The sequence below is a fragment of the Pongo pygmaeus genome, chromosome 19 (genome assembly GCF_028885625.2).
Source record: "Pongo pygmaeus isolate AG05252 chromosome 19, NHGRI_mPonPyg2-v2.0_pri, whole genome shotgun sequence".
Classification (NCBI taxonomy): domain Eukaryota; kingdom Metazoa; phylum Chordata; class Mammalia; order Primates; family Hominidae; genus Pongo; species Pongo pygmaeus.
The window spans coordinates 59,009,197-59,028,484 of record NC_072392.2 but is presented as its reverse complement, the minus strand read 5'-3'; the positions used below and the strand labels follow the sequence as shown (position 1 = coordinate 59,028,484).

General features: G+C 36.0%; 1 protein-coding gene across 2 annotated transcripts in view; it reads left to right on the top strand.

The window, feature by feature from the left end:
* CLTC (clathrin heavy chain) overlaps positions 1-19,288 on the top strand; it is a 77,883-nt gene that overhangs the window by 48,763 nt on the left and 9,832 nt on the right. For both annotated transcript variants that reach the window (XM_054459510.2, XM_054459509.2), the window contains exons 11-28: positions 452-589; positions 833-997; positions 1,146-1,326; positions 3,080-3,243; positions 7,957-8,082; positions 9,010-9,152; positions 11,279-11,513; positions 13,722-13,844; positions 15,249-15,394; positions 15,628-15,811; positions 15,980-16,172; positions 16,607-16,764; positions 16,964-17,128; positions 17,241-17,348; positions 17,429-17,596; positions 17,721-17,870; positions 17,959-18,090; positions 18,209-18,319. In XM_054459510.2, the coding sequence (XP_054315485.1) occupies positions 452-589; positions 833-997; positions 1,146-1,326; positions 3,080-3,243; positions 7,957-8,082; positions 9,010-9,152; positions 11,279-11,513; positions 13,722-13,844; positions 15,249-15,394; positions 15,628-15,811; positions 15,980-16,172; positions 16,607-16,764; positions 16,964-17,128; positions 17,241-17,348; positions 17,429-17,596; positions 17,721-17,870; positions 17,959-18,090; positions 18,209-18,319 (2,790 nt within the window). The remainder of the gene's footprint in view (positions 1-451; positions 590-832; positions 998-1,145; positions 1,327-3,079; positions 3,244-7,956; positions 8,083-9,009; positions 9,153-11,278; positions 11,514-13,721; positions 13,845-15,248; positions 15,395-15,627; positions 15,812-15,979; positions 16,173-16,606; positions 16,765-16,963; positions 17,129-17,240; positions 17,349-17,428; positions 17,597-17,720; positions 17,871-17,958; positions 18,091-18,208; positions 18,320-19,288) is intronic.

The window sequence follows — 19,288 nt, the reverse complement described above, 5'->3', positions numbered from 1 at the left end:
CAATATAGCGAAACCCTGTCTCTACTAAAAATAACAAAAAATTAGCTAGGTGTGGTGGCGGACACCTGTAATCTCAGCTACTCGGGAGCTGAGGCAGGAGAATCACTTGAACCCAGGAGGTGGAGGTTGCAGTGAGCTGAGATCGTGCCACTGTACTCCAGCCTGGGCAATAAGAACGAAACTGTCTCAAAAAAATAAAATAAATAAATAAAATAAAATAAAGGTCTATCGGTTCAGTTGTATTCTGCTGTTATGTAATATCTTGAAATATTTTGTAGTTGTTTTTATCAGAACTCAAAATAACTATGATCCCTAGAGGACAAAAATTTGTTCTTAAGTGTTTATATTGTCCAAATAAAATTCTCAGGTAAAGAAAGAGTTCATGTATAATGTTGTCTACATACTCTCCATAGTATCTTAAAACAATTTCTTTTAAATCTTTTTTTTGTAGATTGTAGATGTCTTTATGGAATACAATCTAATTCAGCAGTGTACTGCATTCTTGCTTGATGCTCTGAAGAATAATCGCCCATCTGAAGGTCCTTTACAGACGCGGTTACTTGAGATGAACCTTATGCATGCACCTCAAGTATGTGTTTTAATGCTTTTTAGGCATGTTTCCAACATTGTTTTAGTAATTGTGCAGAGCGTCTCAGATTGTTATGCAAAACTACTAAGATGCCTACTCCTTATTAAAGAAAATGTAGCTATTATAATATTCTTTTGTACTTTCTTTAACAGTTCACTATTAAACCTTAATCTGTAATATGGATATTGAATTACTCATATAAATGGAGTGGACAATAAACTTGCCTTGTTTGTGGTTTTACAGGTTGCAGATGCAATTCTAGGCAATCAGATGTTCACACATTATGACCGGGCTCATATTGCTCAACTGTGTGAAAAGGCTGGCCTACTGCAGCGTGCATTAGAACACTTCACTGATTTATATGATATAAAACGTGCAGTGGTTCACACCCATCTTCTTAACCCTGAGGTATTTCAGTTTCTTACCTAATAGATGGTGTTAGCTGTGATTAATAGGTACACTGAGAATGTGTTTGTGGTACTAAATATTAATAATTTCATACCACCATGAGGTTCAACATTGTTTCATTTATTCATTCATTTATTTTGTCTTGTAGTGGTTAGTCAACTACTTTGGTTCCTTATCAGTAGAAGACTCCCTAGAATGTCTCAGAGCCATGCTGTCTGCCAACATTCGTCAGAATCTGCAGATTTGTGTTCAGGTGGCTTCTAAATATCATGAACAACTGTCAACTCAGTCTCTGATTGAACTTTTTGAATCTTTCAAGAGTTTTGAAGGTAATTAGGAGTTTTTGAATTTTTTAAAAAAGTATTTAAGGTAGCCAAGAAGAGGTATGCTTATGATCAGGCTATTGGAAATTTTGATTTTCTAAAAATTTGGTCCTATGGGACATTTTAATTTTTTAAGTTTTATTCAATAAATGTCAAGGCCCTTTTATGTTGGATTCTAAGGATATGCAGTGAACAAGACCATCTGTTTGGATATTTTGTAGATGAATTAAAGGTAGAATTTTAAGAGAAAAATATGTAGTGGTGTTGAAATTGTATAAAATGAAAATAGAGGTTGAGTGTCCCTAATCTGAAAATCCAAAATGCACCAAAGTCCAAAGCTTTTTGAGCACCAACATAACGCTCAAAGGAAATGCTTGTTGGAGCATTTCAGAAATTGGATTTTCAGATTAGGGATGCTGATCAGGTAATTATAATGCGAATATTCCAAAGTTCAAAATCTGAAACACGTCTGGTCTCAAGTATTTTGGATAAGGGATGATCAGGTATAATAAAATTTTATGCTTATATATCTGACTCTTAAAATAGCAGGTGATTCTCGCTAAGGGCATTTTGTGATTTGTTGCTATTTAGCAGGATTTCTTAACCTTAGTACTATAGACATTTAGGGCTGGATAACCATTGTAGAGGGGTGTTCCTGTACATGTAGAATATTCAGCAGCATTCCTGATTTCTACCCACTAGATTCCAGTAGTGTCAGCTCCACCAGTTGTGACAACCAAAAATGTCTTCAGACATTGCCAATGTCACCTGTGAGGAAAATCACCTCAGTTGAGAACCACTGCTCTACAGGGTACTAACGTAATCACTGTTGGGTGTCTAAGTTCTGGTCTCCAATTGCCTTTCTCTCCTCTCTGTACTAGTAGTGCTCTATTGAGAAGGGGTAAGAGAGTCTACTAGTTTTCTTAATTTTCCCAGTTTCAAAATGTTAACTCTGCACTAAATTTACACTGTTTAGTACAGTCACTAGCCACATATAATAGCTATTTACATTGAAAGTTATTAAAATGAAATAAAATTTAATATTTAGTTATTCAGTCACTCTAGCCACATTTCAAGTGCTTAATAGCCACATGTGTTTAGTGGCTATTATATTGGAGGGCAAAGATAAGATTTTCATCATTGCAGAAAGTTCTTCTGGACAATACTGCACTAAATTCTTCCCAAATTATTTGTATTTTTCCTATAAATTGCATATTGAAAAACACTAGGTATTGGGGTCTTCATTTAAAATTTCCCATATAGGGGCACAGTGGTGTATGCGTTTAATAATCCCAGTGCTTTGGGAGGCCAAGTACTTGAGGCCACAAATTGAAGACCAGCCTGGGTAGCATAACAAGACACCATCTCTACAAAAATTTTCTTAAAAATTAGCCTGGCATGGTGGCATGCATCTGTAGTTCTAGCTACTAGGAGGTTGAGGTGGGAGGATTGCTTGAGCCCAGGAGTTTGAGGCTGCAGTGAGCTATGATCGTGCCACTGCACTCCAGCCTGGGTGACAGAGACCTGCCTCAATAAAAAAGAAAAAAAGGAAACATTGGGTTGAATTGTCTATTCTTTAGGATTAAAGTGCAAATCCATTTTACTGATCTGATTAATGGAATAATTAGTATTTTTATCGAGCTTTTTAAGCAACCAACTTATATTTGGGAGTATTCAACAGTTTTTTAATTACATAAATGTTTTTCAGTCATTCTCAAAGGTGTGCCTATGTTTAATTGTAATTACTTGTTTCTTTAAGGTCTCTTTTATTTTCTGGGATCCATTGTTAACTTTAGCCAGGACCCAGATGTGCACTTTAAATATATTCAGGCAGCTTGCAAGACTGGGCAAATCAAAGAAGTAGAAAGAATCTGTAGAGAAAGCAACTGCTACGATCCTGAGCGAGTCAAGAATTTTCTTAAGGTAAGTGGTTTTGAGTAATGTGTTTTCTGGTTGGATTCCAGGTTAGCAGTTTTACAAGGGTTTGGTCATAGTTCAAAAATATTTTTTCCCTAAATGTGAAATTGTTAGCATTCTTAAGTTGTGTGCTGGATTGTTTCTTCCAAACATAATATTCTGTGGTTTCCTTTGAAATACGGAAGGAAATCGGTGAGTAAAGAAGAAAAAAAAAATAGCACTATTTCAACTATTTCAAAGGAATTTCCTTTATTTTAATTTTGGATGGAAAAATTTAGAAAAGTGGTTGTATACTTTCAATGTCATTTTAGAATCATTTAGGCTTTTGAATATTAACATCAGCTTGCTCTTCATACCATTTTGAGGCGCCTCTATTGTAGGCAAAGGGATCTGTTGTCTAAGGAATGTATAGGTTTACTTCTTTCATCAAGTTTGCTCAACTCTAGAAACTAAAATATTATTATTCATATATAATTCATAAAGGTAAGATCAAACAAAACGCTCAGCTTTGTGACACATGAAATCAGTTATAGAGAAGTAAGGACCACCTGTGTTGCAGGGAGGAGTAATGGTTGAGAGATTCTGAACTCTAGAAGATCCCTAAGGGCAGTTAATTTTGTTTAATGTTTAACTTAGCTTTAGCTTTATTCTTGTAACTACCAGTTACTTTGTGAGGGAAATAAAGCTTTAAAATTGATAGCTATCTATAAAAGACTAGGAAAACTACAGAACACTTAGATTACTGCTCTCTCACTGCCTATTGTGTGTGTGTGTGTACACTATATATATATATATATATATATATATATATATATATATATATAATGATTCCTGAGACTTTATAGAAAGTTCTGAAGTATTTTTTGTCTTGGAAGAATTTTACATTACAAGTGAAACCAAAATGTTTTTGTAGAATACAGTACAGAAAGTAGGCTTTTCCTGCTCCCAGATGATCATCATTTGTGCCTGTGGTTGCATTGGCAGATTGTTCTTTTGAAGAATTTACTACCTGGGCTCTAGATTAAATAGCAAAACCCTTAGGGGTTTTAGTGTAATGAAGTAGTCAAAATGTTGAAACTGCTCTACATTTTAGGTTAAAAGATACACTTTTCAAAAAAGTATAGCTTTAAAATGTCTTGGCCATCATGAATATTCTGGGTAACCTAGCTGTGCTATGTTTGGACCAAAACTTTCTGGTGTCAAAAAACCCCTCCAAATGAGAAAGATTTGATACTCTATGCTTGACTAGTGTACCCATACTACTGATTAACTTCCTTGAGTATCATTACTATTTCCTTTAAAAAAAACAAACAAAAAACTACTACCAGATTCTTTTGGGGGCAGGGGGTGTTGGGGTTTTTTTTGTTTTTCTTTTTAAGCTTTTAAGTTCAGGGGTGCATGGGCAGGTTTGTTATATAGGTAAACTGTGTCATGGGGGTTTGTTGTACAGATTGTTTCATCACCCAGGTATTAAGCCTACAACCCATTAGTTATTTTTCCTGATCCTCTCCCTCCTCCCATCCTCCACCCTTCAGTAGGCCCCAGTGTCTGTTGTTCCTCTCTGTGTCCATGTGTTCTCATCATTTATTTCCCACCTACTAGTGAGAACATGCAGTATTTGGTTTCCTGTTCCTGTGTTAATACTACCAGATTCTTAAATGATTTCTTTTTGTTTTTATTGAGCCCTCAGCTTCTATGCTTAAATTGTAACTTCTTTAGCTTTGGATTTTAATATTTGAGTTATATATATATGGAAGGCAAAATGAAATTAGCTATTATTTAATTATCACATTCTTGAGCTTTAAAAAAAATCCTCTAGTAAAGAAATGAAAAACAATCCTCTGGGTACGAGGATGGTATGGCCTTAGGTTTGCATAGACCGTGGGATCTAATCAGATGAAGATTTCCCCTCCACACTTGTGAACTGGGTACAAGCCTGATATAGTAGGGATGTGGATGTGGATTATGAGCTTTTGAGTCAGTCAGACCTGTTTCAAATTCTACTTAGCCATTGTTTGTTCATTCAGTATATGTCTGAGCTGTTACCTCAGGCAAGTTAATGAATATGCCTCAGCCTCAGTTTCTTCAACCATAAGCTATGTTTATTTATCAAGTACCTTGTATACTATAGATGTTTAGGCAGTAACTATTACTGATAAGTGATAAGCCTTGGAAGAAGGTGGAGTCAGCCTAAATGGGATTTCTGTCAGGCAAGTATTTATTTCTCTTTGATATCAATTTGTACCTGACTCTTTGAAGGAATTTACTTCCAGCCAGGATTAGAGGTGAATTTAGTGTCTTATGTCTACATAATTTGACATGGGAGCTCAATACTAAGATGCAACTATCACATTCATCCTCTGATGCCAGTGTTGAGAATGAACATATTAGATTCCCTGTTAACCTGCAGTACAGGGTTACGATGCCTCTTATCACTCTTATTAAACTTAATTTTAGAGGTACTAGCTATATGATAATTTACTGGTGTTGTAAGTAAACCCTGTGTCATAAGAAAAATACCCTGACTCTGATCTTGAATATTCAAGTGCCAATTGTGTGTTAGCCACCAGGAATAAAGAGATTGGTAGAACATAACTTCTCCTTTAAGGTACCCTGTGAGCAGGATAAAATTGTGTCATTAGCATCATTTGGCTCATGCCCTAAGTTTGTAGAACTGTAAGCTCTCTGTAGAAAGCATGTAACTGTTCATCAGACCCATGATCTGCTCCTTGCTGCCTTTGATCTTATTTTCTACCTTTCTTTTTTTCTTTCTTTGCTGGTTTAGCTTCAGCCACACTGGCCTGCTAGCTATTCCTGGAACTCCCCTAACCCTGTCCTGCCGAAGGGCCTTTGCTCGTGCCCAGTACTACTGTTCTCTCATGACCTTCTTTCTCCTTTACCTTCTTTGGGTTTCTGATTGAATGTCAGAAGAGAGGATGTCTCAGGTTGCCTTGTGTAAAATAGAACCCATTCCTAGCCCATTTTGCTTGTTTTTCTTTATAACACCACTATGAAACGTCTCCTCCCAACTAGAATGTAAGTTCCTTGAGAGAATGTACTCTGCTTCCTTTGTTCCCTGTTGTATCTCCAGTACCTAAGAACAGAGTCTAATGCTTGGGTACTCATAAATATTTGTTAAATGAACAAATTTATGTTGAAGAAAACCTCTGGCTATGCTAATATAATTTCAAGTTTGATCTTAAAATTTTTAACCATTATAACTGGAGGTTAATTAAACATTTAGTAAGTAATTTAATATTATTAAAATGTTAACATTTCTACAATGTATAAAATCATGTGCAAATTTTAGCAATCAAGAAAATAACCTAGATTTTGTCTACTTTTTAAATCTGAAATTTTCTTTTGGAATACAGTTAGTATTCCACAAAAGTGGAATTATTTGCCACAGAAGTTTTAACACCTATGCATGAAAATAGAAAAGTAATCCTAGATTATTTGTAAGTGATAAAGATAACAAAAATATTTTATATGTGTATAGGTAAGATGACTAGTGTGTTGATCCATACTTTTTTGATGTTCATTTAGTAGGAAAAACATGACATACTAAAATTTTTACATAGATAGATGCAGACAGATTCTAGAAATGATCGTTAACAACTATTACTGCAGAGTTTCCATGGTGTTAAACAATACTTACTTTAGAAAACCTTCCTTGATGTGGAAAATCTGCAGCTTTACAGACATTTTTATTTTTTAATTTAGGATGGCTATATTAAAATTAAGATTTACCTTGGTGTTCTTGGGACACTTCATAGACTAGTCTTTGTATTATTTATAATCGAGTAACTAATATCCCCTAGTCTCAGGAGCCATTTTATTCTAACCTTGAAAATAATGTTCTTGGTGGCCATCACTGGGGAAAGTTCTACCCTACTTAGTTCTGCTTCCCTAGTAGACTGTGTTAGAGGAATCATTTGTTGAGGAATGTTTCACTGTGTATAAATGAATTCCTGATGGAAACTGTTGTTTTTTGTGCTCTACCTTATGTCTGTGGAATGTAACAGGACATGTATCAGGTAAATGCCCAGTACAGGTTTTACTTACCTGTCTATAACATCTTCTATGTCAGTCTATAAGTAGGATTGTAGTTTGGTATCTGTAATGGAATGATAAAAGCAGTTGGCAATTTAAAGATATCTTTTCTTTAAATGCTGGGTTTTTTTTGTGGGGGGCGGGTTTTCTTATGGCCACATGTGGTCACCATCATGCTGCTCCTTGTAGGCTTTGTTATAATAGAGTATTAGAGGCTGGTTGTATAGATTGGATGTGGGGAGGGATAGAAAATCATTAGTTTGAAACAAATGTAAGCCATTTATGCTATATGTTTGACAATGTGACTATAGTTATTAAGTTGATTTTAAATACGGTTGAAGTGTTACTACCAGTGAAAGTCCCGGTGTGGTGAATTTATCATCTGAGAGCCACTGGCTCAGGTATCTTAATTTGTTACTCTTGTTTTTTGGTAAAGGGTGTGTATGGGAAAGACCTGTATCTTGCTGTGTGGATCTAAGTATTGCTTAGTAAAAATTTACTGAAACTGGGATGTACACACTCAACTATTGGGACATTCTTTCTTTAACAGAAGAGCTATGTTTGTGTGAGCCTCTCTTGTTAGTGTAGAACAAATTCTCATATGTTACATAGATTTTGATACCTCATAGAAGAAAATTAAAGCTTCTTTTTGTTTCTTTTTTTCAGGAAGCAAAACTAACAGATCAGCTACCACTTATCATTGTGTGTGATCGATTTGACTTTGTCCATGATTTGGTGCTCTATTTATATAGAAATAATCTTCAAAAGTATATAGAGATATATGTACAGAAGGTAAGTAATATGTAGGTAATGTAAAGGTATATTCTTACTATAGATTTTATTTCTTATATTCTGGAAATCCTTTTGAAACTCTGTGCTCAATAAGAGTGGTCTGCAACTTTTAACGTGGGATTTTTTGTTTTTGTTTTTGTTTTGGAGACAGGGTCTTGCTCTGTCACCCATGCTGGAATACAGTGGCAGACTCATAGCTCACTCTAACCTTAAACTCCTGGGCTCAAGCAGTCCTCCTGCCTTAGCCTCCCAAGTTTCTGGGACTGCAGGTGCATACTACCATGCCCAGCCTGCTTTTAATGCTTTTTCCCCAGCAGAATCCTTTCTTGGAATAAAATTATATGTGCTTCCCTAGCAAGCCGACTCAGGGAACGGGGAAAAAAAACCATGCATGCCAAGTGTGTAAAATATAAGAATAGAACTGCTATTGAAAAAGTTGGGTGGCCTAGGGCCCTACTAACTTGATAGACCCTGAGGTATCCATGTAGACTCCAAAGCAGAGTTTTCAAACCATCTTAAATACAGATAGTAGATACTTCACCTTCTAACTGTAGAAACAGGCAGTATTGCTATAATGGGAGCCTTTTTATTAGACAGTCTTGCATAGTCATCTTTGACTGTAGCTTCTTTGGACTTATTTATCATATGGAACAATGCTTCGGTAACTAACCAAACCAGTAGAGACAGAATATAGTATATGTGCTTTCAATACTTATTAAACCATGAAGTCTTGTTTTTAGCTGGACCTCCTGCTAAATTCCTCTATCTAGTTGTAAATTTAGACCCTCAGTTTATTACTGAATTTAAAAACTGCACTTAAAGAAAAAAAAAACTGAGCTTAAAAGCAATAGAGATAAATGCTTTTTTAAAATTCCTCTTTGCTTTTAATAACATAATAACATTCTTCTACTTTTTTTTTAACCACAGGTGAATCCAAGTCGACTTCCGGTAGTTATTGGAGGATTACTTGATGTTGACTGTTCTGAAGATGTCATAAAAAACTTGATTCTTGTTGTAAGAGGTCAATTCTCTACTGATGAGCTTGTTGCTGAGGTTGAAAAGAGAAACAGGTGTAGTACCATTTTAACAGGGATAAGTTACTCTTTCTTAGCATGGCAATAGATAAAAATATAGGTAGTCATTTGTTCCAAAGCTACTAAATAACACATGGAGAATAATTTCCTGAAGACACCTAACATAGAGGTGATAAGCTAGCTAATAGCACTGGGAAAAAATCTGTTTTCTGAAACATTATAGCTGTCATAGGAAATCTGTTAACCTGGTTGATCATTTTCTTGGCATGTTTATAATTACAGCTATGTGGTTTGACTTTATATGTTTTTATATAAACTATGTACTAAGTCTCCTGTTTAGTTAGGTGTGATACCTGTGTATTTAACAACTAATTCTGTACTGATCAATAGTGTGGTGTTTCCAACCTGAGAAAGCTGATTAAAAAAAACAAATAGTGTGGTGTTTATTTAAGTATGAGGCAAAAGAGTTCCCTGTGCAACTCTTGAGTTCAACTGATATTTAATTTATAGTACCTTAACATGATAATATGGATTTCCAATAGAATATAGTGTAAGTGCTTCTAAAACTTACAGACTGTGAAGTCTTTTTTTAGCTGGAACGTTCTGAGGAACTAGTGTTTAGGAAGTACTGATGTGAATGAGTTTGGTGAGGTGGTATGCTAGTGGGAAGTTCTGCTGTTTATGAGAAGAAATTAAGAAAGTCTGTGGGTTTCATTTTAACCTGAGTTGATGTAGTTGATCTACTAATTATATTCTTAGAATTTATATTAGAATGTTTCAAACATGGAAAAATTTTGCATTTAAGGGTAATAGAGATATACAGTTAATACTGACCTAAAGGTTTGAGCCTAGTTTCAAGTGATTTTATGTCATAACAATTTAACATTTAATAAGAGGTTCAGTTGAGTCTGAACCTGTTGAATCTATTACCTGAAAATAATCTTATTGCATATTCCAAGCAAATGGCAGTTACAGTTAGATAATTTAGTCTTTAAGTGACAAATTATATTGTGAAAAGCTAGATTTACATCTAAGTCACTAGTCTAGACATGCCTCAGCTAATTTTTATTCCTTAAGTTGACATGGCACATCTTGGATTGCACATGTTTATAGGAGCTGGATTTTTGCCTCTATTTATTAAAATTGTCTTCTCCCTAATGGGAGGGTTCATAATAACCATGTGAATTTGATATAGCCAAAATAACAAATAATGCTTTTTCTTTGGCTGCTTTTAATGTTTAAATCATTGGTGAAAGAGGCTTGGGCCAGGTGTGGTGGCTTGTGCCTGTAGTCCCAGCTTCTGGGGAAGCTAAGGTGAGAGGATTGCTTGAGCCCAGGAGGTCAGGGCTGCAGTGAGCCCACCACTGCACTCCAGCTTGGGCAACAGAAGACCCTGGCTTTAAAATAAAAATAAAAATAAAAGGAGGCATGGTCATCAGGACTATCGAAACAAGCTATAGTATAGCAAAACTGTGCTCCTTGATGGAGTGTTTATATGACAGCTGCAACTATTAAACCAAGAGCTTCTAAAGCTACCAGATTTTATTCCCAATGGGTATTTAGGGTTTGGCTGTAGGTAATGCTGTATGTTAATTGTGTTAAAGCTGAAAGAACTCTCAGATAATCTGGCCTATGTAATATCACATCCCCATCCTATCCACAAACAAAATTTTCTGAAGTCTAGATATTTTGTGTGTTATAAAGAAAGGACACTGTATGAATCTCTAATCTTTTATTCAGATATACGCGGGTAAGTATATCATATAGCAGATAAACCTGGGAGAGTGAAAAATAGCCTTATATACCTTCTTTTTATTCTTGGACAACTCAATCATCTTTTGAGTCTTAATTTCCCAATTTATAATAGGATCACTGATAATTAAAATTAATGTAAAGCCAGGTACAGTGGCTTGCACCTATAGTACCAGCTACTCAGGAGGCTGAGGTACTAGGATCACTTGAGCCCAAGGCTGTAGTGCACAACGATTGTGGCTGTGAATAGCCACTGCACTTCAGCCTGGGCAATGTAGCAATACTCGGGGAGAAAAAAAAGTATGTGAAAGCACATTATAGACCATAAGGTATTTACATAGTTAGCATGTCAAGAGTGTGTTATTTATAATACAGTATGTGTGTGTGAGGTTTTTTTCCTTTTTTCCTAGATTGAAACTGCTTCTGCCTTGGCTAGAGGCCAGAATTCATGAGGGCTGTGAGGAGCCTGCTACTCACAATGCCTTAGCCAAAATCTACATAGACAGTAATAACAACCCGGAGAGATTTCTTCGTGAAAATCCCTACTATGACAGTCGCGTTGTTGGAAAGTATTGTGAGAAGAGAGATCCACATCTGGCCTGTGTTGCTTATGAACGTGGCCAATGTGATCTGGAACTTATTAATGTGAGTACTGCTAGCTGAATATGTAAAAAAGCTGCATTTGTAAAAACCTGTTATATGAGAGTTTCAGGGTAATTTTAGGTAATATGGGACATTTGGGGATGGTGGGTGCTTTTTAAAAACTTTTATTTGGAAATAATCGTGAATCTAAAAGTGCCCAAATAGTGGATAAAGTCTATATACCGTTTATTCTGACTGACTTGCTAATGTTTTAACCCCACTAGCCTTACCATTTGTGTTCTCACACTCTTACAATCAGGCACACCATTCATACATATGTGTATACACACACATACTATTTTTTAACCACGTGGGAATAAGTTGAATGCATCATGGCCTTATACCCCTTCAGAGTGTATGGCCTAAGAATAAGGATGTTCTCTTTCATTAACCACATGAAAGATACCAGCTTCAGTCAGTTTGACATTGATAGGATACCTTTAAAAATCTGTTCTATTCTAGTTTTGTCAATTAACCAATGATGTCCTTTGTAGCAGTTTTTTCCCTTCTAGTCTAAGGTCATATATGGCATGTAGTTTTCATGTCTTTAGTCTCCTGTACTTTGGAATGGTTCTTCAGTCTTTTATTTTTTATGACGCTGATATCTTTGTAAACGATGGTTGCTTTTTCTATTTGTAACTGTTTTATATAGTTGAAATTTAAAGCAACATCAAATTAACCATTTTAAAGTGAATAATTCAGTGGCATTCAGTACATTCACAATGTTATATAATCACCTTTATCTAGTTACAAGTTTTCATCACTTCAAAAGGAAACCCTGTGTTAATTAAACAGTTCCCCCACATACCCTCTCCTCACAGCCCCTGACAACCACCAGACTATACTGTCTCTATGGATTTGCCTATTCTCTCTATTTCATCTAAATGTAAAGTCTCTTTTTAAAAAATGGAATGTGTCTCACTTTGAGTTCCTCTGATGGTTCCTGATGATTAGATTTAGGTTATACGTTTCCACCCAGAGTACTGCTTCAGTGGTGGTTTGTTTTTCTCTTGGTATTATATCTGGAAGCACGCAGTGTTCATTTGTCCCCTTTGTCAGTTTTTATCAAGTTGTAACATGTCTTTATTATATAATTATTACCCTCTTGCAGATATTAAACAGTCTATAAGTAGTCTGTAGTAGACCATGCAAATATCCTTTTACCCTCTCCCTTAATTTAGCATCTGTTGATTCTTGCTTAAACCATTCTTAATGTGTTGGTTGCAAAATGAAAATTTTTCAAACTCCAGCAGTTTCTCCACATTTGTCTGTTAGCACTCATGCATTCATGAACTCTTGGATTTTATTCGATGGGCTACAATTCACTACTATTTATTTTGATGCTCAAATTGTCCCCGTTTTGACTGGTGAGAACCTCTTCAGTCTGTGTCTTTGTGTCATGGGCTCATTGTTCTTTGACCACTAACTTATTTTCTGGCCCACAGTACACCAAGCTCATTTTGTACCTTCTACAGCCCTGGAGTCAGTCATTTCCCTAGGGAACCTCTTACTGGGGGCATTAGAAACCAAGATCTGGGCCAGGTGAGTGGCTCACTCCTAGAATCCCAGCACTTTGGGAGGCCGAGGCAGGAGGATCACTTGAGCCCAGGAGTTTGAAACCAGCCTGGGCAACATAGCGAGCCCCGTCTCTACAAAAAATTACATAATTAGCTGGGGGAGGTGCCATGCACTTGGTTTCAAGCTACCCAGAAAGCTGAGGCAGGAGGATCACTTGAGCCCAGGAGGTCAATGTTTCAGTGAGCTGTGATCGTAACACTGTACTCTCCAACCTTGACAACAGAGCAAGACTCCTATTTTCTGAAAATATTAGAAGTCAAGATCTGAGCTTAAGTGTATTTGCTTCTAAGATCTTTCAGTGGTCAGAGCTTAGCTACATTTATGTACATACATATGCTCATTTATGTACATACATGTGCATATACGCATGGAAAAATAAACACACAAGAACAGCTAGTAAAACACTGAAAAACTGTAAAAGTGGACTAGTCCTACCAGTTGTTGAACTGTATATTACAAAGTCTGTATAATTAAAACAGTATATTACTGGTACATGAATCAAAGTCCAAAACTAGATCCAATACCAGTAAGATTATCAATAAACATAGTTTAAAAGATAGGAAATACCCTCTAAAATGCTATAAAAAGTCTTTTACTTTTTACCTTGAAATTAATCTGTCATATCTTCTTTAGGTTTGCAATGAGAATTCCCTCTTCAAAAGTCTTTCTCGCTACCTGGTACGTCGAAAGGATCCAGAATTGTGGGGCAGCGTGCTGCTGGAAAGCAATCCTTACAGGAGACCCTTAATTGACCAGGTAACATTGGCAAATGTGTTTATGGCTGTCAGTAAAAATTATACATTTTTAACTATGAATACAATCCTTTCCCTCATCATGTACTCAAATGGATCATATTTAACTATGAGAGAAAGCAAGACAAAGTAGAAGAAAATTAAAATTTATATACATTCAATTTACATTCATTTGTATATATAATGAATGTAAATTGGTTATATACATTATATACAAATGAATGTACATTTATATAAGTATAAATATGTATATAACATACATTAAGAAAAATAAGCCGTGTGCGCTGGCTCACGCCTGTAATTCCAGCACTTTGGGAGGCCGAGGTGGATGGATCACCTGAGGTCAGGAGTTCGAGACCAGCCTGGCCAACGTAGTGAAACCCCATCTCTACTAAAAATACAAAAATTAGCCAGGCGCATGTAATCCCAGCTACTCGGCAGGAAAATCGCTTGAACCCAGGAGGTGGAGGTTGCAGTAAGCTGAGATCACGCCATTGCATTCCAGCCTGGGTGATAAGAGCAAGACTGTCTCAAAAAAAAAAAAGAAAAAAGAAAAAGAAAATACATCCCAAAAGACCTGACTTAATTACATAAAACTCTCTCGGTTCATCATAGTTTAAAAGGAAAATAACAAACTAAACATTAAAGATTGCTATTATTAACACTTAAGTGGCTAAATTGATTGGAAACTTCAAGATAATGATGTCAGAAAAATATAAGGATAAGAGAAAATACAAAAGACCAAGTGCATCAGTGTTATATCTTCCTAATAAGAAGTATAGAACTGCAAATGAGATGGGGTTTTATACCTAAATAAAATAGACAACATATTTTAAAAGCTCTAAAAATAGAAGAGTTGTTATAATGAGTCTTAAAATTCTCCTGAGATAAGTATAAATAAAACATTTTGGAAACGAATAGGTTGAAGGCTATTAATATTTCATTCCTTTCCTAGGAAGCACTTCTAAGGAACATTCCCAAGTAGTTACAAAGCTTTGTAGGGGAAGGTTGTGGGGGTGGGAGCGGTGGTTGGAAATCATTGCAGCATCTAGAAAACCATGCAAATAGCCAAAACCAAGAGAATTACCGATATTTTAATTCCACATCTGTGTAGCTGAATTTTGAATTATGTGTAGCCATTAAAGTGATAATGATGATTGCTAGCCTGGATAATGTTTTAATCAGGGAAAAGAAATATATAGAAATTATATAATTAGAGTAATTTTTCAACAGAGTAGAATTATACATATTGTATAGATTTGTGTAGAAAGACCTCTCTGTAAATTTAAAAGTCGTTTTCCTACTTCATTCTTTTCTGCCTATTTCAAGTTTTCTAATGAGAGGCCAACTTGCCCTTATTTAAAACCAACTTGATTCTCAGTACTTATGTCCCATATATCCTCTGTAGGTTGTACAAACAGCTTTGTCTGAGACTCAGGACCCTGAAGAAGTGTCAGTAACTGTCAAGGCTTTCATGACTGCAGACCTTCCTAATGAACTCATTGAACTGCTGGAGAAAATTGTCCTTGATAACTCTGTATTCAGTGAACACAGGTATGCTTTCAGAGGGATCCATTGGCTATTTATAGTCAGTCTTTAATAATGGCCCATCAGTTTTGGGAAGGAACAAAAAGATCAGAGAAAGTTGCCTGAATTCTCACTCTTCTAATATCCTCCCCTCCACCCTACCTCTTGAGACAAAAAACTCTCCGTTAGTCACAGTGGTTATTTTTTATGTCTGATAAACTTAAAATATTGCATTTAAAATATTCTTTTTTTTCTTAAAGGAATCTGCAAAACCTCCTTATCCTCACTGCAATTAAGGCTGACCGTACACGTGTTATGGAGTATATTAACCGCCTGGATAATTATGATGCCCCAGATATTGCCAATATCGCCATCAGCAATGAGCTGTTTGAAGAAGCATTTGCCATTTTCCGGAAATTTGATGTCAATACTTCAGCAGTTCAGGTAAATCTTCAGATTACCTAAGTTGAATTACTAAACACTGTGCTATGAGGGTGGGCCTAATTGGTTGCTACGGCAATAGAAGAGCAATAAAATACTAACAGCTTAAATGTAATTGCTTTGGGTAGGATGGATTTTACTCTAACCCTAATTTCAAACTTGGGTACTTAGGTCTTAATTGAGCATATTGGAAACTTGGATCGGGCATATGAGTTTGCTGAACGTTGCAATGAACCTGCGGTCTGGAGTCAACTTGCAAAAGCCCAGTTGCAGAAAGGAATGGTGAAAGAAGCTATTGATTCTTATATCAAAGCAGATGATCCTTCCTCCTACATGGAAGTTGTTCAGGCTGCCAATACTAGTGGTATGACTTCTTACCTTATGTATTGAGACCTCGTAAAATGATTAAGCTAAGCATTAAGATATCTGTCTGTTCTGAATTTTAGAAGAGTTGGATACTGCATGGTTTCTTTTAGTGCTCCATCTTAGTCCAGATAAAAAGAGGCTGTATTTTGTGAATTTGTAAGTTCACAAAACTTAACAAGTGGGGAAGATGAATCTTCTGTTTTTGAAGTCTCATAAAATCCTGATAGTGCTCTAATCTTAAAACTTTAAGGAAAAAGAGAATTCATCTATTCATTTGGTCCATGGTAATACAGAAGTGAAATATTGCACGGTTTACATTTGTCATTATCCATGTTTCCTTGAAAAGGAAATGAATGCAATTTTCATTTACTTGGATGAAAGATAAACTAGGATGTTAGTGTTTGGATATATTTTTTCTTTTTCTATACTTAGGAAACTGGGAAGAACTGGTGAAGTACTTGCAGATGGCCCGTAAGAAGGCTCGAGAGTCCTACGTGGAGACAGAACTGATATTCGCGCTGGCTAAAACAAACCGCCTTGCAGAGTTAGAAGAATTTATCAATGGACCAAATAATGCTCATATCCAACAAGTGGGTTTCCTTTTCAGATTTAAGAAAAACTAGTTGGGCTACTTGATTAGCTTGGTAGGATCAAAACGTCATAACTGAAGAATTCCAAGGAAAAATCTATAGGAAAACAAATTATTTCTCAGTGTGAAGATACAAATTTGAAAAGAGGATTAAGCTCACACTAATATCTTGCTGAATGTGGGTTACCTTTTTTTTCCAGGTTGGTGACCGTTGTTATGATGAAAAAATGTATGATGCTGCTAAGTTGTTGTACAATAATGTTTCCAATTTTGGACGTTTGGCATCTACCCTGGTTCACCTGGGTGAATATCAGGCAGCTGTTGATGGGGCTAGGAAAGCTAACAGTACTCGAACATGGAAAGAGGTAATCTAAACCCAAGTTTGAGTGAAGAATTAAAGAAATGCTCTTTAAACATTAGTTTAAATAACTAGCCATGTTTACATTTGAGTTCACAGAAAGGAAATGTTTATTCTAGGTCTGCTTCGCCTGTGTAGATGGGAAAGAATTCCGTCTTGCTCAGATGTGTGGACTTCATATTGTTGTACACGCAGATGAATTAGAAGAACTTATCAACTACTATCAGGTATTAACAAGACTTTTATATGACCTGAGATCTTTTACCATAGATATTCTTATCTTTAACTGCACATTTCTCTTGTTCAGGATCGTGGCTATTTTGAAGAGCTGATTACCATGTTGGAAGCAGCACTGGGACTTGAGCGAGCTCACATGGGAATGTTTACTGAATTAGCTATTCTATACTCTAAATTTAAGCCTCAGAAAATGAGGGAGCACCTGGAGCTGTTCTGGTCTAGAGTGAATATTCCCAAGGTAACCAGTCATTGTAACACAGTGAAGCAACTGTGTAGTTAAAACTAATACTTCAAAATATCTTATTATTTTTAAGGCTGTTAGCTAGACTCATATCTACAGCAATTAAGTCTTTCTTATGCAGGTGCTAAGAGCTGCAGAACAAGCTCATCTTTGGGCAGAACTGGTGTTTTTGTATGACAAGTATGAAGAATATGATAATGCCATAATCACCATGATGAACCATCCAACTGATGCTTGGAAAGAAGGGCAATTCAAAGATATCATTACCAAGGTGTGTACTTTCTTCAGAAGATAAAGGATTCAGAAGGAGAAAGCTCATTAGGAAGTAACTGACTTATGTATGGATTTTCCCATTGTAGGTTGCCAATGTGGAACTATACTACAGAGCAATACAGTTCTACTTAGAATTCAAGCCTCTGTTGTTAAATGATTTGCTGATGGTGCTGTCTCCACGGTTGGATCACACTCGTGCAGTCAATTATTTCAGCAAGGTAAAGAAATAATTTTAAACCAAAGCTTAATAGCAAGGAATTAGGACATACTTCGATAACTTTTGTCCCTGGGACTTCAATTATGTGCTATATTTGTAACAAACTCTTTATTTTAAAGGTTAAACAGCTACCACTGGTGAAACCATATTTGCGTTCAGTTCAGAACCATAACAACAAATCTGTGAATGAATCACTGAACAACCTTTTTATTACGGAAGAAGATTATCAGGTAAAACCTTTTGATTCTTGCACATAATCTCAAGACTCACAAAGTTATGTTTTCCCATTTTTTAAAAAAGCCATTATCCTTTAGGATTGTAAACAGTAGGTGCTTGCATACCTAGGATCTAAATTTAGTAAGATTTCAGGATTGATAAATCTTAACTTCTAATTAAATGCCAAGTTTTCAGAATTTTGCTCAGATCTTGTATAAGATACTGCTTTTGAAAAAATGATATGATTACTTTATCTCTAACATCTAGATTGTAGGTAGAGTCAAAAATGTCTTTGACCACTTAATTAGTTCATAAAATTTATTTGGTATTAACTATATTTATTCACCATTTTTCTTGCCTACTGTTTTATTAGTGTTTGTATAAACTTTCTCTTATGAAGGATTTCACATAAGCAGAAGTGAAGTAGAGTTAAGCTTAAGCTACTTGCCTTTTTTTCTCTCTCTTGATTTTCTTTGAGGCTCAGTGCATGCAGATCTGTACTGCTGCCATGCTGAGTTTTATCAGAAGTTTCTCTAGAGCACAGAATCTTGCCCTCCATGCCAGGCGTGGTGGCTCACGCGTGTAATCCCAGCACTTTGGGAGGCCGAGGCAGGCGGATCACGAGGTCAGGAGATCGAGACCATCCTGACTAACACAATGAAACCCCGTCTCTACTAAAATACAAAAAAAATTAGCTGGGTGTGGTGGCACGTGCCTGTATTCCTAGCTACTCGGGAGGCTGAGGCAGGAGAATCGCTTGAACCCTAGAGGCAGATTGTAGTGAGCCCAGATTGCATCACCACTGCACTCCAGCCTGAGCAACAGAGAGAGACTCCATCTCAAAAAAAAAAAAAAAAAAAAAAAATCTTGCCCTCCAAATTAGAAATATTGTCCATTTCATAGCCATATGTTAGTCCTTGATACTGAAAATCCTGGAGAAAATGGTATCTTTAGGTAAAATGAAAAAACATACCTTTTGATGC